Source organism: Vulpes lagopus, chromosome 9, assembly GCF_018345385.1.
Source record: "Vulpes lagopus strain Blue_001 chromosome 9, ASM1834538v1, whole genome shotgun sequence".
In the NCBI taxonomy this organism is placed as follows: domain Eukaryota; kingdom Metazoa; phylum Chordata; class Mammalia; order Carnivora; family Canidae; genus Vulpes; species Vulpes lagopus.
Window position 1 is genome coordinate 22070213 of NC_054832.1, and position 27909 is coordinate 22098121.

The 27909-nt window shown below is 37.9% G+C and overlaps 1 protein-coding gene across 1 annotated transcript in view; it reads left to right on the top strand.

Moving 5' to 3' along the window:
* The first annotated feature begins 1015 nt into the window (after positions 1–1015).
* The window catches only part of EIF3H (eukaryotic translation initiation factor 3 subunit H), a 95886-nt gene continuing 68992 nt past the window's right edge, over positions 1016–27909 (top strand). Inside the window, exons 1-2 of the mRNA XM_041769409.1 lie at positions 1016–1183; positions 23786–23942. Coding sequence (XP_041625343.1) covers positions 1052–1183; positions 23786–23942 — 289 coding nt within the window. The 5' untranslated portion in view covers positions 1016–1051. The remainder of the gene's footprint in view (positions 1184–23785; positions 23943–27909) is intronic.

The following is a 27909-nucleotide window of genomic DNA, read 5'->3' on the forward strand; positions in this document are numbered from 1 at the left end:
GTGGTATTTGGAGTTCAGTTTTGGAAAGTCTGGGTTGGAAGAGCATGTTGAACGTTTAAGTAGAGAAGTTGCATAGGCAGATGGACATGACGGTGTGGATTTCAGTGGAGGCGTCTAGGGAAAATCAATTTGGGAATGATCAGTTCTGCATAGACATCTCTTGAAGGCGTAAACATTTCAAAAATAAGCAACAGGCAAAATTTGGAAAGACGGAAAGAATGTCTTAAATCCCTTATCTAAAATGATTTGCTAAAGCTGTCAAGTATTCTTTCTTTTTAAAAAATTTTTATTTATTTATTTTTTTAGTATTCTTTCAAAGACTTGGGTTTTGTATTTCAGAGAACTGTCAGAAGTCAGCATGATTTTTAGGGAGTATGTTCTGCATCAACCCTGAACACTACGTAAAATAGCTTCTTTGGTACTCGGGTAAATCCTGCATGAAACTAGTATCAGCAAAGGGCTATTCATTCTTTGTATTCTGATCAAAGCTGCCATATTTTAATTAATTTCTAAGTGGTTAGAGACCGCTATGTAAAATTACCTAAATAAAGCAAATTGCAATACCAGCTCGTACCGATCCACAGAATGACCTTGGACAAACTGCGCCTCAGTTTCCCAGTATGTGTGATCGGAGTTAGCAGAGCTCTTCATAGTTTACAAAATTTCACAAAATTTTTAATTAAAAAAAAAAAATTAAAAGTGAAATCGTTTTCAGGCGGGACGCTACATGCATGAGAGCTATAACGCTGTTACGGCCAACTGACTCATGGAGACCGACTAAACGTGAGGTGGGAGATTCCTTTAAAAGTCTATCTACCTGCGTCTTAGAAAGCTTTTGAGGAGAAAGAAGCCGCAAACGCACTTCGCACATGCGCAAAGGCGCACCCTGGCGGGAGCGTGGAAGCGGGACGGGCGGAGGGAGGCGGGGCCCCGCGCCAGCCTTTCCTCCCCGCTCCGCCCCTCGGCGCCGGGCTGTGCGTGACGTCACGTGAAGTGCGTACTTCCGCTTCCGGCCACTCACGTTTCTCTTTTTTCCTGTCCGGCTGAAAAGATGGCGTCCCGCAAGGAAGGCGCCGGCTCCGCGGCCACTTCTTCCAGCTCCACCACCGGCCCGGCGGGGAAAGGCAAAGGCAAAGGCGGGTCCGGAGATTCGGCCGTGAAGCAAGTGCAGATAGATGGCTTGGTGAGTGGGCTTCCGTTTCGCCGGGTCCACGTGGGGACCTCAGTTCTTCGTCCTGTCCCGCCAGACGCGCTGCTTGGCAGCCTCTGCCTGGGGCCTGGTGAGACTGGGACAGAGTTTTCCCCGAAAACCTTTCTCTTTCATCTTCACTGTTTGTGGGGAGGCGCGACAACTTTCTCTGCCACCCATCGTGGGGGTTGAGGACTTAGGGAACAGGGGCTAGGGGTGTGTGTGTGACAGATTGTTGGGGTCTTGTCATGAGACGCTTAGATTTGGAGAAAGAGTCGTCTGGAAGACACACAGGGGAAGGGAGGTGTCAAGAAGGATCTAGGAATCTACGGCTTTTGGAAGGTGAGGTAAACTTCATTGCTTCTCTGCTGGGGTCTGACATCCGTAACTTCCCAAGTGGAGATTGACTTTATAGCCACTTGTGAGCCGGTGAAGCCGTGGAGTGGGGATAAACACTTCTTATGTTGGCTTCCCCTTTCCCCGTCTGTGCCTGTTGGAGTGCCTCGGGATTGGGGTTTAGGCATCTTTCTATCCGGTCTCTGTTTGACTGGTGTAACCAGAGGAGGTAAAAGCACACTCCTGGAGCCAGACGGCGTGGGTTTGAGTCCCACCTGAATAAGAGACGCCTGGTGGCTCAGTGGTTGAGCATCTGCCTTCGGCTCAGGTCCTGGGATCGAGTCCCGCATCAGCCTCCCCCCATGGAGCCCGCTTCTCCCTCTGCCTGTGTCTGCCTCTCGCTCTGTGTGTCTCTCATGAATAAGTAAGTAAAATCATTAAAAAAAAAAATTAAAATTAGCTGAATGGTATTGGTTAAGTTAATCTTTACATTTATGTTCCTCATTTCGGTTGTTTTGAGGATTAAAATTGGCTTAATATGTGTCAATAACTAGAACAGTGTTCTGGGACATAGTTAATGACCATTTAATCCCTAGTTGCTCAAGTGTTATTATTTGTGTTCCAAAAAGTCACAACAGTAGATACTCCTTGAATTCCTTTTTTGTGGCTTTAAATATAATTTATATTCTGATAACCTTTAGATTTATATTTCTTGCCAGACTTGGTTTTTCAGTGCCACTCTTGAACACCCCACTCCTTGCCTGACATCCCTATTTGGATATCTTAGAGGCATCTCAAATTTTACTTGTCCAAAATAAAAGTATGGCCATCTCCCTTTCCTTCCTTTCTCCTCTTTGGTCTTTCCTTGGTCTCCCGTCTTAGGAAATGGATCTATCATCTATGCATTTGAACAAGTCAGAAAACCTAGGCATTAACCTACATTTTTTTTTTTCCTCCATCAGCAAATCCTGTTAGTTCCACCTCCAAAATGTATCAAATTCCATTGCTTTTTTTTTTTTTTTTAAGATTTTATTTATTTATTCATGAGAGACAGAGAGAGAGAGAGAGAGAGAGAGGCAGAGACACAGGCAGAGGGAGAAGCAGGCTCCATGCAGGGAGCCCGATGCGGGACTTGATCCCAGGACCCAGGATCACAGCGTGAGCCAGAGGCAGACGCTCAACCGCTGAGCCACCCAGGCGTCCCTATATCAAATTTCTCTGCTTCTCATCTATATGCCATCAACCATGTCCACTTGAATAAAATATAGACTTCTTACCCCATTCTTCAAGGTTCTGCTATTCTAGTCTCTTCTCCAAACTCACCTCCTACTTGTAGACTACATTCCTAATGACATTTTAGTTCTTTGTTTTCTCCTGAAATACTCAAGTATTTCTTACTACTTGGTGGCTTCTTATGATCCTCGAGGTCCTTGGCTTTATTTTTAATTTTTATTTTTTTAAGATTTTATTTATTTATTCATGAGAGAGAGAGAGAGAGAGAGAGAGGCAGAGACACAGGCAGAGGGAAAAGCAGGCTCCATGCAGGGAGCCCGACATGGGACTCGATCCCAGGTCTCCAGGATCACGCCCTGGGCTGAAGGCAGCGCTAAACCACTGAGCCACCCGGGCTGCCCTGGTCCTTGACTTTAATGCCGCATTTTAAGAACGGCTTTGCCTACCAAACCTGTCGAAATGTATCTCTCCATCATCCTCCATCACACCACTCTGTTTCATAGCATTTTCCACTGCCTGTAACTGTCCTTGTTTTCTTGTCTCCCCCACCAGAATGTAAGCTCCTGAGGGCAGGCAAGGGACTATGCTCTTTCATGAGTTATGTTTCCAATAGAACCTTTTAGCTGATATGGATAGAATTTAAATGAATGAATAAAAGATTTCATTTTATTTTTGTTTAAGATTTCTTTATTTTAAGAGAGGGAGTGGGCAGGGTAAGGGTGTGGGTCAGAGGAAGGAGAGAAGCAGACTTCCCACCCACCAAGTGCTAGCTGGCTGTGAGGCTACATCCTATGACCCTGAGATTATGACCTGAACCAAAATCAAGAGTTGGACACCTAATGACTGAGCCACCCAGGTGTCCCTCATTTTTATACTGATCCTAGTTCATGTCCTGATATCTTATAGATTATTTTAATGATATCTTGAATTGTTCTCTTAGCCCTCTTCAGTCAATCCTTCATACATTTTTTTTTTAATTTTCATTTTTAAGATTTAGTTTATTTGAGAGATAGCAAGAGAAAGAGAACACACAAGCAGAGCAGGGAGGGAGGGAGAAGCAGGCTCCTCTCTGTGCAAGGAGCTGGACACAAGGCACCCAGAGTCCTGGGATCATGACCTGAGCCAAAGGCAGATGCTTAACCAGCTAAGCCACCCAGGTGCCCCCTTCCTTCATACTTTCATTAAAACCTTCACTTAATGTGAAAGTTAAGATCTTGTTAACTTCCTTCCTGAAATGTTTACAGTGATATTGTATTGAATTCAAGGCCTTCTAAGATGTCCTTGGTTTTGTGTTCAGATTAATTTCCTACTGTTTCCAAGACTTGTAGAAAGTGTATGTTCCAGCCACATAGGACAATTCGTTAGCTTGGTGTTTAATTACATTTGTTCCTGCCATCTTGTTAGAGGTCAAGACCTGTTTTTCTTCTTGTATTGACCCTTTCCTTTCCTATCTTTGGTCTATTTCATAAAATCTTCTATATCTTTAATATTACCTTTCTTTTACGAACATTGTCAGGACTTTTCCCATGTTAAAATGCTCAGTTCTCTTTTTCACGTAACACTGTTCCATTCTTAGTTGCCACTTTTTTCCTCTTGAAGTCAACGGTTAATTACATAGATTTGTAGTTTTTCATTCTTTCTTCAACTCACTGTTAGAATCTCCATCCCTGATTTAGTATTTATTTATTTAAAGATTTTATTTATTTATTCATGAGTGACACAGAGAGAGACAGAGACACAGGTAGAGGGAGAAGCAGGCTCCATGCAGGAAGCCTGATGTGGGACTCTATCCCCAGACCCTGGGATCACATCCTGAATCAAAGGCGGACACTCAACTGCTGAGCCACTCAGGTGTCCCCCTGATTTAGTATTTAGAAAAATCATTGATAGCATTTGCAAAGAAGTATAAAAAATGCCAAAATATTCTCACACATGCAAAATATCACACATGCAATTATATCTATGATACATAATTTAAATAATCACAAAATTAACATCCAGTTATCTGCCATTCAACCTGAGAAATAGAACATTATGAATATCTTTGAAACCTCTTCCCCTATTTCGTTCTTTTCTCCCGTCCCTAATCCCGACTATGTAATCACTATTGTGAGTTTTGTTTCAAGGATTGGGTTTTCTTTATAGCTTCACCATAGAGTATTTCTAAACAATTTGTTTACTTTTGCCTCTTTATATTGATAATATGAATGAAATGTGAATTAAATCATAGTACATGTTCTCTAATGTCTTGAGTCATATATGCATATCTCACATTGTTTTTGAGATTAGCCCATTCTAGACAAAGTGGCTATAATTCATTCATTTTCATTACAGGTAGAGCATCTCATTGTATAAATATGACATAATTGTCCTCATCTGACCATTAATGGACAATTAGATGGCTTGTTTCCCTTGTGTGAAACGGTATCTCACAAGAATCTTTTCGTTGTCCATTCCATTAGGCTTGTCAATGTGACTTGTACTGTCACATTGTACTTGTACTTATCATTGTACTTGTCACTTGTACTGACGCTGCAGAGTCAGTGCTCATGTATCCTCTTGGAATGGAGGAGTGGATCTGTGGATCTTTGTTGTAGTCAGATGATCTCATTGTTCCTAGAAAAGATCAAACTTATCCTTCCTGTTGAACTTTTCACGTAAAACCCATGTCATTCCCCCAAACCAGTTTCCATGGATTAGAGAGACAAGCTGAGTTGCTCTCACCTGGTACCTTGTTAAAAATGCAGAAATACAGTATATCAGAATCTCAGGCCCCCATCTTGATTTACTGCATCAGGTGATTTATGGCATATTAATGTTTGAGAAGTATTGTTCTGGTCCACATTGATTTCTTCCTTTATCTGAACTTTTTATGATGACTGCTTATATTGCTCATCTTGACACATGGTCCTAGACTGTTCATTACTGGTTTCCTGTTTATTTTTCTTTTCTCACTGAGATGACAATTTGAAGGCAAAATTGTAAAAAAAAATTTAGGATTTTATTTATTTATTTTACAGAGAGAGTGATTGTTAGTGGGGGATGGAGAGGGACAAGAAGACACTGTGCTGAATTCTTGAGTCTGGAGCCAAACTCCAGAAGCAGGGCTTGGTCTTGACCTTGAGATCACTACCTGAGCCAAAACCAAGAGTCAGACCATTGCTTAACTGACTATGCCCCCAAGGTACCAAATTGTAAAATATTTGTATCTTTCATAGTTCCAGTGCTTAAAACTAATTACCATAGAAATTTATTTCCTTTTAAATTTTGTTTTTCTCTTTATGTAAAACTATCTTACTGTTTAAAATTGTTAGCTACCTCATCCGTCCTTTATTGGAAGTAAGGTAGAATATGTTACTAATAAATGAAAAAGTCAGAGTTCCATATACTTTGTCATCTGGGTGTCAGCTCAGATGTTACCTCACAGGTACTTCCCAACTGCTCTACGGTGACCCCATCAGTTCATTGACCTTTATATTCGCTCTGTTGGGCCCTTTGTTACTGTTGAAATTCTCTGATTTGTTGCTTGTCTTCTCTCTCTCTGTCTCTCTTTTTTTAAAAGATTTTATTTATTTATTTATTCATGAGAGACACAGAGAGAGAGAGAGAGGTAGAGACACAGGCAGAGGGAGAAGCAGGCTCCACGCAGGGAGCCTGATGCGGGACTCAACCCCGGGTCTCCAGGATCAGGCCCTGGGCTGAAGGTGGCACTAAACTGCTGAGCCACCCGGGCTGCCCTGTTGCTTGTTTTCTCAAACTAAAATACCAACTTCCTGAGAGCAGGGCCAGTGTCAGGTTTGTTCACTGCAATGTTAATAGTGACTGACACAAAGAAAGCACTAAGATACTATAAATGAATTAATACAGTTCTGTGGTACAAGAAATTTTCTTGAAAATGAATCGTGAGGAAACTGGGGCAGTAAATGCTTTGTAGCAATGTGTTGGTGAGGAACACAGTGAGTCTGGGAGACTGAGCTTTATAAACTCACTCATATTTCTTCCTTTTTTTAAGCATCGGTGTCTTGGGGATCCCTGGGTGGCGCAGCGGTTTGGCGCCTGCCTTTGGCCCAGGGCGCGATCCTGGAGACCCGGGATCGAATCCCACGTCGGGCTCCCGGTGCATGGAGCCTGCTTCTCCCTCTGCCTGTGTCTCTGCCTCTCTCTCTCTCTCTCTACCATAAATAAATAAAAATTAAAAAAAAAATATTTAAGCATCGGTGTCTTATCTATAAGAAAAATCACTAGTGTTAATTGAGCACCTGCTATTTATAAGACCCTGTGAAGGAAAGTTCAGTTAGATTATGTCTGATTCTCACAACAGTTTTAAGGGTAGATGTTACCTGTCTTACTTAACTGGTGGTTATTCAGATCTGATGAGAAAATGGTGGTAGAAGTGCTTTGTGAACTGAAATGAGTAATTCCAATTTGTAAGGAGATTATACGAGGCTATGACACATATGACTGTATATTTTGTGTGTGTGTGTGTGTGTGTGTGTGTGACACTACATGAAGTTGCAGAGACTAGATTGCAGCGCATTAAACTATAAAATGGAAGCCCTAGTCTAAAATCCATGTCTCAAGTAGAATACAGTTTGGCCTTTTAATGTTTCAACAACAAAAAATTGTGTGGCTCTTGGCTCCTTCTTTCCTTTTAGGTTTTTATTATTTATTCATGAGAGAGACAGAGAGAGAGGCAGAGACATAGGCAGAGGGAGAGGCAGGCTCCCTGCAGGGAGCCCGATTCAGGACTCGGATCCTAGGACCCCAGGATCACAACCTGAGCCAAAGGCAAGATGCTCAACCACTGAGCCACCCAGGTGTTCCAGATTGTCTTCAGGAAAGAATAAGTTGCTTCACGTACTTGGATATTTTAGTCAAATAACTTGACATTCTTTCAAGCACCAAAATTTTTACATTTTAGCCATTTTAATTATAAATCATTCTGAAGTGTATTACATGAATTTCTGCCTCTTTAGTCAGAGAATATTGGACATAGCCAAGTTTTGATGACTTAGTATTATCATTAAGAACAAAATTTATTGCCCCATACTAGACAGTCCTCTTGAATCCCGTTGGGTATTTACATCTGTTTATTTCTATATTGTCCTGTGTCTTTGAGGTGTCTTGAGTAATTTGTCTTTCTAGTTGGCTGCCTTTCTTTCTTACTGTTTTGTTGGTAAATTTACATGTCTTTTACCCCATTTATTTCCAACTTGTCATTTGCTGTGGATAGTAAACCAGATAAGCAGTCTTGTTAGCATTATTTTTAATATGAGACTAAACAGACTCTGAGTGAGGATTGAATTAAGTATGCAGTCTGACATTTTGACTACTTATATTTTTTGCTTTGGCAAGTAAGATATCACTAATTTTAAGTAATAGTGTTTTATAGTAGATTAAAACATTTGACAGGACATACAATATTATATCCCTGGAACTTCAGGAGCTGATAGAACTAATATTAGCTGGATTAGATGTCTATTCAGTCACTCATGGAAACTGAGTGGCTTTTCAAGGGCATAAAGTGATTTTAATTGGGAGCTTGGACTCAAATCACAAATTGCCACCTTTTTTCATTTTGTTTTCCATTATTCAACTGCTTCATATATTGTAAGTACTCAGTAGATGTTAGCTCTTATTAATGTGCTAGGTACTATTCAGAGTACTTTATATCTATTATAGCGTTGAAACTGTATAGCTCTGATTTGGGAACCATTATTACCCCCATTTTACAAATGAGGAAGCTTATATATATATATATATATATGTATATATATATATATAGGTTATGTGACTTGATGAATCTCAGGATAAGGGGAAATAGAAGTAGTGTTCACAAAAGAATTAATCCAGTGTTTCTTGCTCAAGCATCAGGAAGTGCATTTTCCAAAACTTAAGTCTCTTAGAGACTTAGAACTTTAAAATGTACAAGAAAGCTAATATATCAGAATCTGTATATTTAATAATCTGTCATATTCAAGGGGAAGATTTGTAGCTAAAAGAAGTCAATTTAGTAAACATTCTTATTTAGGAAAAGGCAACTTTAGCTGGTGGGTCACACTGTAAGATATTGGGGAATCAACATTGAAGAAAATAGGAGGCATACCAAAGACAACTGAGAGGAGTGCTGGTAGGTATTCCTCAGTAAGGTTGTTTACTTGCCTTAGGATAGGCAAATCTAAGTCTGTCTGACTTCTTAGGATGCTTTTAAGATTTGTATAATCGTGCAGACATTCTGGACTTTGTTCCTTTCCTTTAAGGTCAGAGGGCTTATTGAAATCCATTGCCTTTTTGAGACCGCTTTCTGATCGTGCTTCTTGTTTACGGCATATATATCAGTGTTTCTTGTAGCTGTCTTGGAATAACTTAAGGGGCATAGCATACACGGTATTTCTCATGGGGGAAATGATTTAAAAAATCAGTTGCATCTCTGGGTCTTAGTTTCTTCCTTAATATGAGGATAACGTGGCCTTCCTATTGTAATAAATAGAAGCTTAATATATATTATTTTTATTGATGTTTAATTATTGCTAGTAACAGATTCAGTAGTTGGTATTGATTTTAATAGTTGGTATTCATTACAGTGGGATTCCAAACTCGATGTTTTACAGAGTAAATGGAAGATAATGAAAAATTTTAACTTTAGTTGTAGCATATCTGACCCAGATGAAATGGCATATGTACTCTTCAAATGGTTTTTTTGACATTAAAAGGTGTGGTTGCACAATATTTAGGTTTCTTTTGTTTTCTTGTCATCTTTGGCTCCAGCTAGCTCTTATATAATTATAAATTCTGATCTTCAGCTTAAAATCTGAGATTTCAAGAGCTTTGCTGAGCAACACTAGGTATTTTAAGTCTTCCTAGCATTTTTCTGGATGTTCAGCTTAGTCCAGCCTTTAATACTGGGGAGACAAGCCTCTACAAAGCATTAGGCTTTAGCTAGGGTCCTCTGGTCAAGTATCCTCACTTGTACTTTACCAGGTCTTCCTTAATTTCTTGGGTGAAAACTTAACGATTTCAGCACTGACATGGAAACTTGGTTGCATTTCCTTTTCTCTTGGAGATTAGTTCATAATTTTTCTTTTGTAAAATATCATTTAAATTATGGTACTTGGACATGATTTCCTTCAGCAATGTATGAGAAAATATACTTAAAGAGAAAATAGATTTTTTCCCCATAAACTGTAGATCATTTTTTAAAAAAATTTTAATTTAATTTAATTTTTATTTTTTTAGATCATTCTATAAAATGGTTATATCTTGTTAAAGATAAGATTTAATAGCAGAAATTACAGTGCAATGTACATCTCCATCTATATGGTGACAAACTGTACTTATTTCATTAAAACCGAAAAAGCTGAAACGGACACTGGTGTATGCCAGAGTAGTACCCTGTATTTTTGTTAATGTTGGCACCAAGCCCAAAAATACAGGAGAGAAAATTGATTTCAGCAAAATAGTGATAACTTAGTATTAACTTAATCAAAATATAAAACTTTTTTACTGTTTGAGTCTGGATAGCAGCTGTATTTTGGCATAACATTTTAGAGTTTTAGTTTTACTCCAAATAGTACCTAAATACCACAGATACTCCTCACATCCTGATGATTAATATGAATTTTTTTCCTCAGTACCTCTTCTACTTCTATCCTTGTCCCAAGCTAGTTTAATCTGACGTAAGTAGCAAAAGTTTATCTGTGGGACAGTAGTAATGTGCTAAAATTCGATTTTTTTAAACAAAAATTAATATGTATTCATTGAATGGAAAGTTTGGAGAAATCAATCATAGATACATGCACATGCACACGCCTACACACACAAACCAGAAAGAAAATTTCTCAGTTTATAAGCTCATAACATGAGGGTGGGTAGCACCATTAAGATTTTGAGGTTTACTTTTCTAATGTTTTCCCTATGCTTTAATAAATACCTACATTGAGGTTAATGGCTTGAAGATTATGCATGATTTTAAGCATGTTGCCAAATTGCTCTCCAGAATAGTTGTATAATATAGTTTATTTTCCCATGTATAGAGGATTGAAGTGCTGCTTCTTGGCATCATTGCCAAAGGAGTTAGGATTTTTAAAAATCTTACTCTTTTTTTTTTAAGATTTTATTTATTTATTCATGAGAGACACGGAGAGAGAGAGAGGCAGAGACACAGGCAGAGGGAGAAGCAGGCTCCATGCAGGGAGTTGGACGTGGGACTCGATCCTGGGTCTCCAGGATCACATCCTGGGCTGAAGGCGGCGTTTAAACCGCTGAGCCACCCGGGCTGCCCAAAATCTTATTTTATATTTTTAAAATTACATGTGCCTATTAGTATGCTAATATACTTGTTACAGTGATTCCAGTGAGATGCTTTTTGTTGTCTGTTAGTGTTACCACCATCTGCCCAAGTCACTAGGGCTTCTGATATCATCTTTGATTGCTCTATAGGGTTTCCCTTGGATTGTTTTTTTTAGAATCACTTAGTTTGTGAGTCTATAACTGTGTTATCTACAGTATTCATTTCTTACTCTCTGAATTATTGCAAAAGCCTCATGTGACTGGTCTTACAGATTCTATTTTATACTTGGCTACTACTACACACAATGCTGCTGAGTAAATAATTACCTTTTTTTAAAAAAGATATATTTATTCATGAGAGAAACCTAGAGGCAGAGACTCAGGCAGAGGGAGAACAGGCTCTCTGCAGGGAGCCTGTTGTGGGACTTGATCCCAGTACCCTGGGATCGTGACCTGAGCCGAAGGCAGACACTCAACCACCGAGCCACCCAGGCATCCCATAAATAATTATCTTAAAGGACAGCTATAGTCCTAGAATGCAAGAACCTTTTGGAAAATCCCCATTACACAAAATAAAATCCAACCTGATACCCTGACTATTAAGATCTTTATCTTCTGTTTTTACCTCCAAATGAGGACTTGTAGATAACTGTAGATAAATTTTCAAGTTTGGTTTAAGGATAGCCTTTAAAACAATTAAAACCAAAGTATTTTCCCTTGAACCTATGGTACATAAATCAAAAAGCAAAAAAGAGTATGTATTGCAAAGAAGCTCTCACTTTCATCCATCTTCAACCACCATCTTCTCAGAGGCAGTCACAATTACTCTTTTTAATGTGTCCTTCTGGACTTATTTTAGTAAGCACTGCCTCCTGTTAAGAACAGAAACAAACTATAATTGAAGTGCCCCCAGATCACCTAAAGGCCTTCTAACTAAGCAGTGATCCATTCTCCTCAATATAACAAACTTAAAACATGTTAGGAGTGGATCGCTCATAGCAGTTTTGTAATTTTTCGGTTTGTTTTGTATGAGAGAGGAAATGAATTTTGTTCCAGCAAAGCTTTTTTTTTTTTTAAGATTTTATTTATTTATTCATGATAGACACACAGAGAGAGAGAGAGAGGCAGAGACACAGGCAGAGGGAGAAGCAGGCTTCATGCCGGGAGCCCGACGCCCAGGAAAGCGTTTTTATCACTCATTTTACTTTGGAAAAATTAATTTTTTAGTTTTTGGGAAAATTTGCAGATCGGTTATGTACATTGAGTTGGTAAAAACTTAACGTTAAAAATAAAACATCCTCATCACTTAACATTTAATTGTGATTATACATTTGTATGTTTGATTACATTATTGGACTTTCTCATGACAAATTTTTATGAGGAGAGCAGTGCTATTCTGTTGAATTTCTGGAGACTACTTTACCTTTCTCCCCCTTTCTGCAACAATTATTAGTTGATTTAACTTTAAAATTGTGGACCATTGATGAACATTAGATCCAAGAGAATAATGATGAAGTATGCTCTTTCAACTGAAATATTCTAGAAGTGATATTGATTAAGTGTTTTGGAGCATTGCAACTAATCCTGTATGTGTCAGGAGCAAAATGTCTTTTTTTTTTTTTTTCGCTATTGAAGTTACTTAAATTTCTTTCACATCAAAACTGAACAGCAGTGATTTAAATCCTATTTATTATTTGACTCAGCCAGTTATGAAATGGAGCCCCTATCCCACTTGAGCCATAAAATGTGTTAAATTTAAGACTAATGCTGCTTTCTGCTTTTTGAATTTACATTTTGGCAGTAACTACCTTCTTTGTTCAGTGTTAGAAAAAAATGATCTAGGCTTAACCAAATAAGAAAACTGCCAAGTTCACAGATCAGTCAGTGAAAGAAGCCAGAATTAAATGAAAGTCTAGTTATTGACTTTACAGAATATGCTAAGGGGAGATTCTGTGGCATTACAGTTTCTTTGAGACTAAAATTCTTCTATGGTAATAGCTATTCTTTGACAGTGATTGATGTGAGAAATTCAGGCTGTGGACCTTACCTCCCAGAATCTCTAAAACTGGAATAAAGCCAGTGTAGGAATCATGCATCCTGCCTGACCTCTTCTCTAAATGACCAGCAACTGGTGCAGTTGGGTGTTTTGCCTTTTTATTTCAGTTTTAAGAAACTTTTGGAGTGGATCTAGTCTTTACCTTTAGCAAGGATGATGATATTTTTAAGGGAACTTGCGTGCATATGTAAACACATGTATACACCGTATGCACTGCTGTTTTGAATAAGTCCATTTACTGTTAACTTTGACAATTTAATACAGATGTAAAAGTCTTGTTTTAAAACCCTGTGGTAGGGTATCCCTGGGTGGCTCAGCGGTTTAACGCCTGCCTTTGGCCCAGGGCGCGATCCTGGAGTCCCGGGATCGAGTCCCACGTTGGGCTCCCTGCATGGAGCCTGCTTCTCCCTCTGCCTGTGTCTCTGCCTCTCTCTCTCTCTCTCTCTCTCTCTCTCTCTCTCATAAATAAATAAATAAATAAATAAATAAATAAATAAATAAATCTTTAAAAAAAAACAAACCCTGTGGTATTGGTTGTTATAAGAGCTCTAGATCAACATGATTGATACGTCTTAACAAAACTAGAAGTTTGGTGTCAGGTGGTTGATTTTTTTTTTTAAATAAATCTCCTTTATTAGATTAAGTTTTTTTTTTTCTTTTTTAAGATTTCATTCATTCATTCACGACACAGAGAGAGAGAGAGAGAGAGAGAGAGAGAGGCAGAGAGGCAGAGGGAGAGAAGCAGGCTCCATGCAGGGAGCCCGAGCAGGACTCGATCCCGGGTCTCCAGGATCCAGCCCTGGGCTGAAGGCCACGCTAAACCGCTGAGCCACCTGGGCTGCCCAGGTGGTTGATTTTTAATAAATTATATTTACATCTTACTAGACTGAAAGAAATCTCTGAGGAATAAACTGAACATTCTGGGGAGGCAAGGGTCAGTGACATGACCTGGCATATTCTAGTCAGTCACTAAATATTTGTTGGATAGGTGGACAGATGAGTGAATGGATTAGGTGAAATGTTTTTTCTAGTAGCTATTGTGTTTCTGAGAATTTACTAGGCACTGTGTGCTCTAGGTACTTTGGGCGGATTATTTTTTGATCTTTGCAACAGTGCTGTGAGATAGGCACTGACTGATTTATCTCCACAGGAGGTAGATGAGGGCTGCCAAACTTTATTTTGAATTCTAGTACTCCAGCCTTTCAACTGTGCTATATAGTTTTTCTTTGTACAAACCAGAGGTTCACATTTGTGTATACAATCATAAGAAATAATTTTTAAGCTTTTACTAAAATTTTCTTTCTCACTTGAACATTATTTTTTTTCACACAGAAATTAAGATTACTTCTAGAGTAATCTAGATTAAATTAGTAAATTAAGGTTAATAAATTAAGATTACTTCTAGAGTTACTATGTACAACAAGTGGAAGACAGCAAATTGACATTTGAATGTTGGGTCTTCAGCTAGGCTTACTCACTGGATAAATAATCCACTTTCTTACCTCTGTCCTGTAGAGCTTATAATTTAAAGTGGGCCGCTGACATAAGTTTGTTTTTACCCCTGTTGAAAATGCAGTGTTCAGAATGGAATTAGAGCTAAGAGAATAGTGGTTTGACCCCATCTAAGGACTATGCTTGTCCTCTCCTACAGAAGCAGCATGGGGTGGTAGAGGAACTATTGGGCTCGATAGCCCCATAGTTTGGAGTATATCCCTATTGAAATATTGTCATATTTTGAAAGACTTCGTATCAGTAACATAATTTAAGATTTGTTTGATTATAATGTCTAAGTGTTCATCTTCTAGAGCTAGGAGAGAATGGTCTACCTGCTTAATGTTACAGCTTCCATAAACCAGTGCCACCTAAAATATGGGTATGGTTTGTGAACTGTTTACTGTCTATATGAAATAAACACAGGATTGAGATTAAGTGTTTAAAAACCTCTGTAGCAGTATAATATTGCTGTGATAGCCAAGAGTGTGATCCCTGGGCTTGTATTTTCTCTTTTGAAAAAATGTCACTTTTCTTGTAAGTTTTATTTTTTTTACTATGGTATTGGTCTGTGAGGGCCCAGAGGAAAATAAGTTCTTCATTATGGATACTTTGAGAAGCCCTGTTATAAACTATTTGCATACCTATTTTATTTAGCTAATAGCATCTTCAAATAACCAGAGTCTAATAATCTTATATAGAACCTTGTATAAAATACTATTGTGATTATTAAATATCACTAGATTGGCTTTTTTTGTATTGGCTTTAGTGATAAAACATTTAAATGCTTTCAGCATTTCTTTTATCTGTGAGCTGTTTAAAAAGATGAACAAATGGATTTAGTGTTTTCTTATTCTAGGTGCACAATACAAGTTGCAACCTCTGAACATTCCCTGTGAACTCAGCTTTATACAAGAAGGTTTAAAATGATAGAAGGTATAGTTCTACAATTTAAAAGCTACTTATGCCTAATTTTATTTTATTTTTATTATTTTTTAAAGATTTTATTTATTTATTTATGAGAGACTCACAGAGAGAGAGGCAGAGACATAGGCAGAGGGAGAAGCAGGGTCCATTCAGGGAGCCCGATGTGGGACCTGATCCCGGGACTCCAGGATTATGCCCTGGGCAGAAGGCAAGCGCTAAACTGCTGGGCCACCCAGGGATCCCCTTATGTCTTTAATTTTAATTGGGCTTTCAGCAGATCCTTTTTCTGTCTACTATAGGGACAGTGGGAAACCAGCTTTTCTTGGTGAAGACTTACTGCTGTTAGTTTGCTCAAAATTTGAATTGATATTTTTGCTGATTTAAATTGGCTTATATTAGGCTTCTCTTAAACAGACCTCTCTGCTTGTTGAAAACCAGACTGTATATCCAGAAGTTACCTCTTTGACCTTGGTGGTATGTACATACACATATTGTGTAGTCCTTTGTATATGTGAGTGCAGTGAGATCTGTGAATAGAGGTGAAGAGTAACCATATCAGCAGGAGATTAGAATTTAAAGTCAGTAGATGTTCAGGCTTACAGTTGTATTTTTTCATTTTCTTCTCTTTCAAAGCCACTTATTCACCCACTCCTTTTTTACATACCCCCAGAAACATGCTAAAATCAAGATAAGTCCACATTCTGTAAACTCAGGAGCATTGTCAGAAAGAAATTTTGGGTTTTTTTTTTTGGGTGAAACTTCATGCAGTAAATTGCTGTAGTCGCTGGATTTTAAAATCTTTTAACTTTTTCTTTCTTTTTCTTTTTTTTTAAGATTTATTTATTTATTTATTCAGAGAGAGTGAAAGAGAGGCAGAGACACAGGCAGAGAGAGAAGCAGGCTCCATGCAGGGAGCCCGATGCAGGACTCGATCCCGGGTCTTCAGGATCACACCCTGGGCTGCAGGCGGCGCTAAACCACTGCACCACCGGGGCTGCCCATCTTTTAACTTTTTCTTAACATTTGATGTTTTTTGAATTGAAAACAAATACATGCCTATTATAACTAAATAATAACAGATTCATAAAAGATATGTCCTTCACCATTCTTGTTCATGCAGACATAAAAGCATACCTGCATGTATATAATACATTTTTATTACTAACTCAGAAGTCTAGGACACCATCTTTTGATCTAGGACAGAAAATGGATTGTAATCCAACTCCTAGCTCTTGGATATTATATCTAGGTCTGATGTACCTTTGGATACTACCGTGTGTTAATTCACACGGTTAATGTTCTGGTTGTTGGTTTCCTTGTCTTTACTTGATTGATCTATTTTAAACTTTATAGAAATTCAGTATATTCAACATTTCTGTATGTCTACAGGAGTAGAGGGGATTCGGGTACTGCAAACTGGCATATTGCAAAGACTAAAAATTCCAGGTATATTTCCTAAATAGTTTGTTTTAACCCTGAACTTTAGTAAAGTTCCCTGTGGGAGCCCAATGAGGGACTCAATCCCAGGACCCTGGAATCACGCCCTGAGCTGAAGGCAGATACTCAACCACTGAGCCACCCAAGTAAAGTTGCTTTAAAAGGGGAATTTTGTGTGGTAGATTCATAGACCTAAATTTACTGGGTTAAAGATGGACTCTGACACTGGTATTGGAAATATTGTTGATCAAAAGTCATTGCAATATTTCCTGAAAGGATTTTGCTAATCTACAAAAATTATATGAAATTTCTCAAATTAATATGATGGTATCTTGAGACATAACTTCCTGTGAGGAGATTGAGTTTATTATTTATATACCAGTGCTTTTGGTAAAAGCCTGAAAGTCTTCTGCTCCCATCCTAGTGTTCATCCATCTTTAGGCTTTTTTGTTCTCCTGAAGTTTAACTTGTGTACTTCATAAAAAGTAAATATTAGCATTTTAATTTGAAATCCAGAGCTGGCAAGTATTCTCTTCACCTAAGCTGGCTGACTGATTTTCACTTCTCTATTCAGGTGTCATCAGGGGTCTTTCCAGGGTCATTCCAGTGGAGGTTACCTCCTTTTCACTCCTCTCTCTATTTTCTTCAGAGTGCACTTCACTATAATTTTCATTCATTTTCTTAATTGTCATTCTGGAATAGTGGTCTTTTTTTAAGATTTTATTTTATTCATGAGAGACACACAGAGAGGCAGGGACATAGGCAGAGGGAGAAGCTGGCTCCATGCAGGGACTTGATCCTGGGACTCCGGGATCACACCCTGAAGGCAGACGCTCAACCCCTGAGCCACCCAGGTGTCCCAGGAATAGTGGTTCTTAAAGTGGGAGAATTCCCAATACTTTTATAGAGGGTCTCTGAGATCTAAACTATTTTCATAATAATATTTAAACGTTACTTGTCATTTTTACTTTGATTTATGAGGGTTAAATAGAGGTTTCTTCTTTTCTCTTTTCTTTTCTTTTCTTTTCTTTTCTTTTCTTTTCTTTTCTTTTCTTTTCTTTTCTTTTCTTTTCTTTTCTTTTCTTTTCTTTTCTTTTCTTTTCTTCTTAATTTTAATTCATTCATGAGAGACACAGAGAGAGGGGCAGAGACATAGGCAGAGGGAGAAGCAGGTTCCCTGTGGGAGCCCAATGAGGGACTCAATCCCAGGACCCTGGAATCACGCCCTGAGCTGAAGGCAGATACTCAACCACTGAGCCACCCAAGTACCCCTAGGCCGTCAGCTTTTTATTTTCTTTTTTGTTTTTGCTTTTGTTTTTGTTCTTTAATACTGATGGCTTTAATATATAGCCGAGGTGAAGACCACTCTTCATTTATTTAAAAATATTCTGCAGGCCATTTTGATGAGCTGAGAACAAGGGATATAGAACTCTTGAGTATGTGGGATCATTTGTGACACTTACAAATAAAATATAGGAGTATGTTTTTGTTTTGGAGATTATTAAGCTTTCATGTATCTATTTTTAAAAGAGGAAGCATGACATAAACTATTAATTAAAATTATATCAGCACTGTTCTAGGGACAGAGGCATATGGTTGGTTGAGGGAGGGAAATAAAAGGGGATGAGCTTGACTGAAACAGGACTTCTGTGGTGGAACATTCCCATCTTGTGGCTTGTGAGAATAGTGCTGCTCAATATTGAAAGCTGTATTGCATTCTGGCAACTAGTGGCAGTTTCCTGTTGATGCTACTTGATACCTAGTGGTCAGGGCCAAAAAATTTCACCTCTAGCACCATTCCCTTACTGTCTTTTGCTGCCTGACCCTATAACCTTACACTGAACTTTTTCTGCTTCATGACAAAACCTTGCTTCTGCAGTCTAGTTACAGGGGCTTCTTCAGAGCTGTTGCCCCTGCATTCTGTTTTAACCTTGTAATTACAAAGTTACTCAGTTATTGTCAAGTAATTATAAGTACCTTGAAGTCGAAAGTCATATCTCACCTCCCTGATTTAATAAGTCTGTGTCAGATTGTCTCTGTTTCCTTATCTGTCAAGTAAATGAGGAAATAATATTTCTCACTTCATACAATAGTTATGGGATTGAGTCATTGTGTGTAAGACACTGTGGAGTGCTTGATGTAAGTTATTGATAAATGTTTAACTTTCATTCCTTCAGCAAATATATTCTGAGTATCTTTTAAGTGCCAGTACCTGTGTTGGGTGTTGAAGATGTGGTGAATAAAAACATCTCTTCATTTCTATGAGAATTTTTAAGAGGAAAGCAGAACATGAATTTTTGTCTTAGAAATATGAAACATCTGTCAAACATTTTTAGTTATACAGTAAATTACTGGATATTTCTATAGAATATCAAAAACTTGCATGTGAATTTGTTCCTTCTGATCAGGAGTTTCCTTTTGACATCTCTCAAGTTTGAATTGCAAGTCCATTACATGATTTTTTGAACTAAAGAATAGAGATTTTAGCCTGTATGTAGGAAATAAGGGTATAAGATGTCAGACTGAACAATGAGTTAGCTTAATTTTGATAGAAAAATTAAAAAAATTTTTTTGGATGTTTTATCAGATTACATTACAGTGCAAGATCATAAATGATAGAGTGGGGAATTATTTTACTGATCACTAAAGTCTTTTTATTTTGAACAGCATTAAATGCTAGAGAGAATTCATCCTTAAAATTTAAGCCTTCTTTCCTGATACTGTCACCTGTGGTCTAGTATGTCTTTCAAAAGAAGACACATCCTCTTGTGCCTCACTAGAGAGTGCTGTTTGTGATGGGCTCTACTCTGGAGAGAGATTGGAATTCATTGAACTAGTTCTTATCACAGGGTTTTAAGCTTTCTTACTTATAATTATCCCTTTCTGTGTATACTTATTTACGTTGTTTATAGCAGATAGTTAAACCACCTGCTTCTCCCATCTCTGGTTGGGTACTGTTCCTGTAAATGTTCTCTGGTCATCATAGAGAACTGAATATGACAGGTGATAATTTCTCTTACTTGAAGTACTGTTGATGCTATATGAAGTTGCAATGATTCTTTAGGCATATCAAGCTGCGGTGCTGTTTGGTTATATTCTCTCCTATCCCTCCCCCTCCATTGATCTACAGTTCATTTTTGTTACAGTTAAGACAGTGCTTCCGTACAAGTTATTTTTGTATTGTGGTAACTAATTTTCAAGTATAATAATAATTTTTCTTAATTTTCTTTGTAAGAGGAAATGGGGTTGTTTTGGACTGGCTTCTTTTTGAAACTGCTGGGTCCTTGTCATCACACTCCTTTTTGCACGTGTGAGTGCCAGCTGTTGAATCAACTCTAGAGTTTGTCTAAAGATCTTCATTAAGCTCCTCTGTCTTCTGGCATCTCTCATCTCTCATTTACTTTGATTTCAACAGTGGTTCAGTGATCTCATTGATAGGGTTAAGTGTCTAGGAACCTAGGCAACCTAGACAAGCTGGTAGGTGTGTTTTTAATAACTTTTATTAAAATAAAACTTTTTTTTTCTGTTTATCCTTTCTTAGTCATCCATGTTTCTTTTTTAAGTGTGACAACAATTGCCCTTAGCAGAGAAGTAAATTGAATAGGAGTTAGTGGTTTTTATTAGTTAGTGCTTTTTATTGACAAAAATCAATAATTTTGATCATTTATTTATTAATTACGTGTCAGACCCTGTGTGAAGTATTTATAATACATTATCTCATTTTTAATAGTGTCCATGTTGCAAATTAGAAGTCAAAGATTGAGGGGACACCTGGGTGGCTCAGCAGTTTAGCGCCTGCCTTTGACCCAGGGCATGATCCTGGAGTTTGGGGATCGAGTCCCGTGTCGGGCTCCCTGCGTGGAGCCTGCTTCTCCCTCTGCCTGTGTCTCTGCCTCTCTCTGTGTCTCTCATGAATAAATAAATAAAATATTAAAAAAAAAAAGAAGCCAAAGATTTAGAAAGATCAAATAGCTTTCCCAGGGTCACAGCTAGTAAATGTTAGAACTGGAACTCCTACCCATACCTGCATGACTCTTAAAGCTCATTTTGTGCTTTTTCAAGAAGGGGAAGAGGTCTTTTATGTACAAATGTGTAAGATGGTGCACTTTCTTCATTTCACAGTATTGATGGTCTTAATCAGTTGGTGTTCTTTCCACGTTAAGTTCTTTTCCCTGCTAATTGCTTGGTATCCTTAAAAGGGCTGGGTCTCATTGGTGTAAAATCTTTTTGGGGTCAGTTAATCTGTGAGTAATCCACTGTTTTAGTTATTGAATTATTGATTTTAAAGTCAGTTTTCTCGTTATTAAAGTTAAAATACTCACAAAGCTTTGGAGTTCGGCTTGGTTTAAAACTTGGTTTTTCCACTTCTTGGATGTGTGATCTTTAGCCATTTATTTTCTCTCTGCTTTTGTTTTGTTTTGTTTTGAAAGATTTATCTTAGAGAAGAGAGAGGAGAGGGGTCGAGGGAGGGGGAGAAAGAGTCTTATGCCGACTCTGTGCTGAATGCAGAGCCATATACAGGGCTCAATCCCATGATGTTGAGATCACAACCTGAGTCAGTACTAAGAGTTGGATGCCCAACTGACTGCACCACCCAGGCGCCCCACTGCTTTTGTTCTCTTGTTTGTTGAAAGATTATATTCCTTTCTCTTAAAATAGTTATAGGAATTACATGATTTGATAATACACATGAAATAATTAGAATATTGCCTGGCATATAATATTCACTAATTATAACCTGTTATTAACTGGTTATCTATGATTAATTTATGTCATAATGTATTTGTTTTAAGTGAAACACAAATCAATAAAATACTAGTTAGCATTTTGTTGTAAGACTTATTTTGCCCTCTGGGAACTTACTACATTTTAGATTGTGTTGCCCTTTAGTCTTCAGCTCATGTGCTTATACTAAATGTTGTTACTACTGTTAATAAATACTATGTGCCATTTGCCATTCAAAGCACTTCACATACATTAAAAACCTTATTTCCGGGCAGCCCCGGTGGTCCAGTGGTTTAGCGCCTTCGGCCTGGGGCGGGATCCTGGATTCCCGGGGTCGAGTCCCACGTCAGGCTCCCTGCATGGAGCCTGCTTCTCCCTCTGCCTGTGTCTCTGCCTCTCTCTCTGTGTGTCTCTCATGAATAAATAAATAAAACCTTTAAAAAAAATAAAAACCTTATTTCCTAGGAATTATAATTAATGAGTACTGTTACTGTGAACTTTTAAATTAATTGCATGTCCAGCCTTACAGTGTTACTTCTTTATCTTTGTGGAAATGTTATAGGAGGGAGTAATATAAGAGCCAGTTTTTCCATTAAAGGTTATTTGGTGTATCTTTCTGGTTGAGGAAAATTATCTAGTGCTGGAGACTTTGTTCTTTGTTTTTTGTGTTACCAAACATCCTTCTTGGATACAGGTTTTCACTGTTGCTTTCTTTGGCTTAATGAGATGTTCTGTTCAGGAACCATCTTGAGATGTTGAAATTGTCAGGGGAATAGTTTGTTTCAGAAGAGGACAGAGTTTCTTTACAGAATTTCAAGAATTTAGGGGAGTCTGCAGCATTAAGAAGCCTGCTGCTCAACCCACACCTTAGACAGCTGATGGTCAGCCTCGATCAGGGCGACAACAAGGCGAAGCTCATGCGAGCCTGCATGCAGGAGCCCTTGTTTGTGGAGTTTGCAGACTGTTGTTTACGGATTGTGGAACCATCCCAGGATGAGGATTCCTAAGATGGACTATTGTCCTGCTCATTCGAACACGTGTGCATGACTCTAAGAACCTGCCTCCTCCCCCCAGAAGAACTAGCGTGGGGCCCTCAGCAAGGGTGTGCGGCACAAAGGGTGTGTGTTTCAGGCAAGATGAGGATACTCGAGGTGGTAAACCCTTTATTGGAGGGAGAACTTAACATTCAGATAGTTGTCTTTAAATGTTTTAATTTTGGTGCAGTTTAGACATTACACATAATTTGTCAAGTTTCATACTCATCTGAGTTAAAACTTGCTTAATGTCGCTAAATAAAATCAAGATACAGTGAAAAAAAATTGAGGTAATTGAGTTCTTTGTGTCTTTTTTTTTTTTTTAAGATTTTATTTATTTATTTATAGACACAGAGAGAGAGAGGCAGAGACATAGGCAGAGGGAGAAGCAGGCTCCATGCAGGGAGCGTGATGTGGGACTCGATCCCAGGTCTCCAGGATCACACACTAGGCTGCAGGCGGCGCCAAATGGCTGAGCCACCGGGGCCGCCCTTATCTCTGTGTCTTATTGATGGTTTTATCATCTCTGTCATGAAATTATCATCCTATTAACAGACATTAACTTTGGATTGAGGTGATACTCTTTGAAGGAGTTCCTGGATGCCAGACCTTTTGGAAGCCTTGACCTGAAGGTCAAAAGTGCTGTACGTGGACATTTAAAAACATTTTAAAAAATTTATTCATTCATAAGAGAGAGGCAGAGACATAGGTGGAGAAAGAAGCAGGCTCTATGCAGGGAGCCTGATGTGGGACTTGATCCCGGGACTGCGGGATCACACCCTGGGCCGAAGGCAGGCGCTAAACCGCTGAGCCACCCAGGGATCCCCATGTACTTGGACGTTTTTGACATATCTTCAAACTCTAGGAGTTAACAGATGTACATTTAGATTATATCAGTTTTATTACTTGTATCAGAGTAAAGGAATTGATTTGTAAGAAACTTGGTTAGTTCTGTCACATAATTTTGTGATTTTTGCAAACCCACTATTTTGGTTCATTTTTTTCCTTTGAAATAAGGAGATGTAAATTGTTAGGATTGTTTTAAACTTACTTTTGTATTTCTTTTAGGTGGTATTAAAAATAATCAAACATTATCAGGAAGAGGGACAAGGAACTGAAGTGGTTCAAGGAGTGCTTTTGGGCTTGGTTGTAGAAGATCGACTTGAAATTACCAACTGCTTTCCTTTCCCCCAGCACACAGAAGATGATGCTGATTTTGATGAAGGTAAGGGTACTTATTTCACATGTCTACAGTACACACAAATGTTGACTTGTGAGTTGAGGGAGGGGCAGAAGGAGAGAGAAACAGACTCTTAGGCAGATTCTGTGTCAAACTTGGAGCCGGATGCGAGGTTTGGTCTTACTACCCTGAGATCACGACCTGAGCTGAAATTTAACAGTTGGATGCTTAACTGACTGAGCTACCCAGGAGCTCCAGAAATTGTTTTTAATACAGATCTTACCATAATCTTTGATTATCTCTTATTGGGAGCCTATCAGGCCAGCCTAGTACATTTGATTACTGGGTTTCTTGAAAAAATTATGCAAATTATTTGAAATGAGGATTTATATTAAAAACTTCAGGAATTGGCCTTATTTGGAATTTGAGATTCTGATTTTGTAATTTGGATAGGAGCTGTGCTGTTAAGTTTCCCATCATGAAATCACTTGCAAATGACTGACATGGTGAAGGGTAGAGATTATCATTATGTGTCCATCATCCATTTTCTTCTATAGTATTTTGAATTAATGTTTAAGAGGATCAGCATAGCCATCTATTTCAAAAAGAAGACACGAAAGATTTCAGGAGTTGTGGTTTTTTTTGGTTTGTTTGTTTGTTTGTTTATTTATTTATTTATTTATTTATTTATTTATTTATGTGCTACAGATATAATTGCTTTGTTAGCAAAGGCCATTAGTAGTTACAGCTCACACCAAAGGCTAAGGTCAATAATTTCCCATTTGTTTGAACCCTCAGGGATCGTTTTCTATATAACTTTTTTTTTATAATGATAAGAATGAATAGCTTAATTTACCATCTTAAAGTGTTTTTGGGTGTGTAATATAGAGTGTTAACTATATGCAGGTTCTGCAACAAAGCTCTGGAATTTTTTCATCTGGCAGAAACCTGAAATTGTATCCTTTGACCAACCCCAGTTCTTTTCCTCCTTGCCAGCCTCTGGCAACCACTATTCTGCTTGCCTGCTTGCTTGCTGACTTGCTTTGCTTTGCTTTGCTTTGCTTTGCTTTGCTTTGCTTTGCTTTGCCTTTCCTTTCCCTTTCCCTTTCCCTTTCCTTTCCCTTTCCCTTTCCCTTTCCCTTTCCCTTTCCCTTCCTTTCCTTTCCTTTTCTATTTTATTTTTAATTAATTTCTATTTCCAAAGTTGGGCTCAAACCCATGACCCTGAGATCAAGAGCCAGCTAGGTGTGCCATCTGCTTTCTGTTTCTAATAGTTTGACTCCTTTAAATATTTCATAAAAGTGAAATCATGCAGTGTTTGTCTTTCTAGAGACTGGATTACTTGACTTAGCTTAATGTTCTCAAGGTTCATCCATGTTATAGCATATGACAAGATATGCTTTTTTAAGGCTGAATAATATTCTGTGATATGTATATACTACTTTATCCATTTATCTGTTGATAAATATTTAGATTGTTTCCGTCTTTTGGCTCTTTTGGATCATGTTGCAGATATGTCTTCAAGGTTCTGTTTTCAGTTCTCTTAAATGTATACCCAGAAATGGGATTTGCAAGATCATATAGCAATTCTGTATTTAATTTTTTTTTGAAGAACTTCCATACTGTTTTTCATAGTGGTTACACTAGTTTGTATTACCCACCAGTACTGGGCAAGAGTTCTGATTTCTTCACATCCTCACCAAAATTTGTTATTTTCTGGTTATTTTTTTGATAGCGATCCTTCTAATAGGTATTAGGTGATATCTCAGTGTGGTTATGATTTCTATTTCCCTGAGGGATAATGATGTTGAGCATCTTTTCATGTGCTTGTTGTCTGTATGTATGCTTTGAAGAAAGGTCTGTTAAGGCCCTTTGCCCATTTTATAGGATTGTTGTTGAATTGAAGAAGTTCTCAGTGTATTCTAGATATTAACAGTTTATCATATGTATGGTTTGCAGATATTTTCTCCCATTGTGTAAGTTACTTTTTTGCTCTGTTGGTTGTTTCCTTTGCAGAAGTTTTTTAGTTTGATGTAATCCATATTGTCTGTTTCTGCTTTTGTTGCTAGTGCTTTTGGTGTAACATGTAAGAAATTATTGCCAAGATCAGTGTTAGGAAGTTTCTTTTTTATATTTTCCTCTAGGAATGCTATGCTGGTACCATTCTGCTTTGGTTACTGTTGCTTTGTAATATGTTTTGAAATCAGGAAATGTGATCCAGCTTTGTTTTGCTTTCTCAAGATTTTGGCTGTTTAGGGTTCTTTGAAATTCCATATGAATTTTAGGATTTTTCCCCCCTATTTCCATGAAAATACATTGTGATTTTGATAGGGATTACATAAAATCTGTAGATCACTTTCGGTAGCTTGGGCATTTTAACTATATTAAATCTTCAATCTGTGAACACAGTATGTCTCTCTATTTATTTGTGTTGTCTTTATTTTCTTTTTTTAATATTTTTTTCCTTTTTTTATTTTTTATTTTTTTATTTTTTTTATTTATGATAGTCACAGAGAGAGAGAGAGAGAGGCAGAGACACAGGCAGAGGGAGAAGCAGGCTCCATGCACTGGGAGCCCGATGTGGGATTGGATCCCGGGTCTCCAGGATCGTGCCCTGGGCCAAAGACAGGCGCCAAACCGCTGCGCCACCCAGGGATCCCGTGTTGTCTTTATTTTCTTCCGGCTCTTTTGTAGTTTTCAGTGTACAAGTTATTGCCAGGTGTTTTATTCATTTTGATGCTTTTATAAATGAGACTTTAAAAATTTTTCCTTTTTATTTGTTTCCTGTGTAACTTTTAACTGATGACTTTTCACATGGATAAAATGTTACTTATATTATTTGATTTCACATACTCACACTACCTTGAAGATATGCTAGACACCAAACGTATTCTTGCTAAGGTTAGTACCTTGATATTGCAGTTTGTCTACAAAAATCATTTTTTCATTAAAGTAATACCTTTAGAAACTAACCGCAAGGCTGTTTTATTCTAGGCACTTGTGTATTTACATTTTTAAAAACTTTACTGCACAAGCTCTTCTTGTTTCATATGAACTGTAATATATTTTTTTTAAAGATTTATTTATCCATGAGAGAACAGAGAGACACACATACATACACACAGAGACACAGGGAGAGGGAGAAGCAGGCTCCATGTAGGGAGCCCAATGCAGGACTCGATCCTGGATCCCAGGATCACACCCTGAGCCAAAGGCAGATGCTCAACTGCTGAGCCACCCCGGCATCCTTGAACTGTAATATTTTATCTGAAGTACTGTAATACTCTCAGATTATGGTTGGGATTTCTCTGCACTCTATTCTGGCAGTGTTAGGATATCTCAGTTCCTCTCTTTACCACTCTATCTGGAGATGCTTAATTATATCTCAGTAATAACTCTATTAGAGCTGGAAGACTAGAGATGACAAGGGATTGTTAACGTAGTTTTTTTGGTTTGCAGGTGAGGAGTCTGAGAGGTTCACTTGTAGTGACTCAGTTACTTTGTTAGTGGCGTAGTTGGGAGTAGAATTGTTTCCAGAATGGTTTATATTGTCACATAGTTTTTCAGGTAATTAATTTTGCCTTGTAAAATTCTCAATTTAGAATACGTGTAAGAAATAATGGTCAGTGCAATTTGGGTAGATGAGCAAAGCAAAATGTATTATTAATTTTTTATCTTGATCCCTGGATGCTGAATTTTTAATGGGCTTTCAGGTGATTGACCAACATGCTATTTTATTAACAGGTACTTTAAGAAGCTCATTAAAAAGGTGTTTTAACAACATAGACATAATAAGAATTTTCAGTTTAGTGTTAAATAATAAAAAAAACTTCCTGAGTACTGTGTGCTGTGTATTATATGTACATAGTCTGTAATTAATCTGCATATTTGAATGTTTTATCAGTCCCATTTTCCAAATTAGGAAACTGATGCTCAGTAAGACAAATAACTTGTCAAAAATAATTTAACTGGGAATTTATAGAATAGGGATTGAAATCTTGGCTGCCTGGTT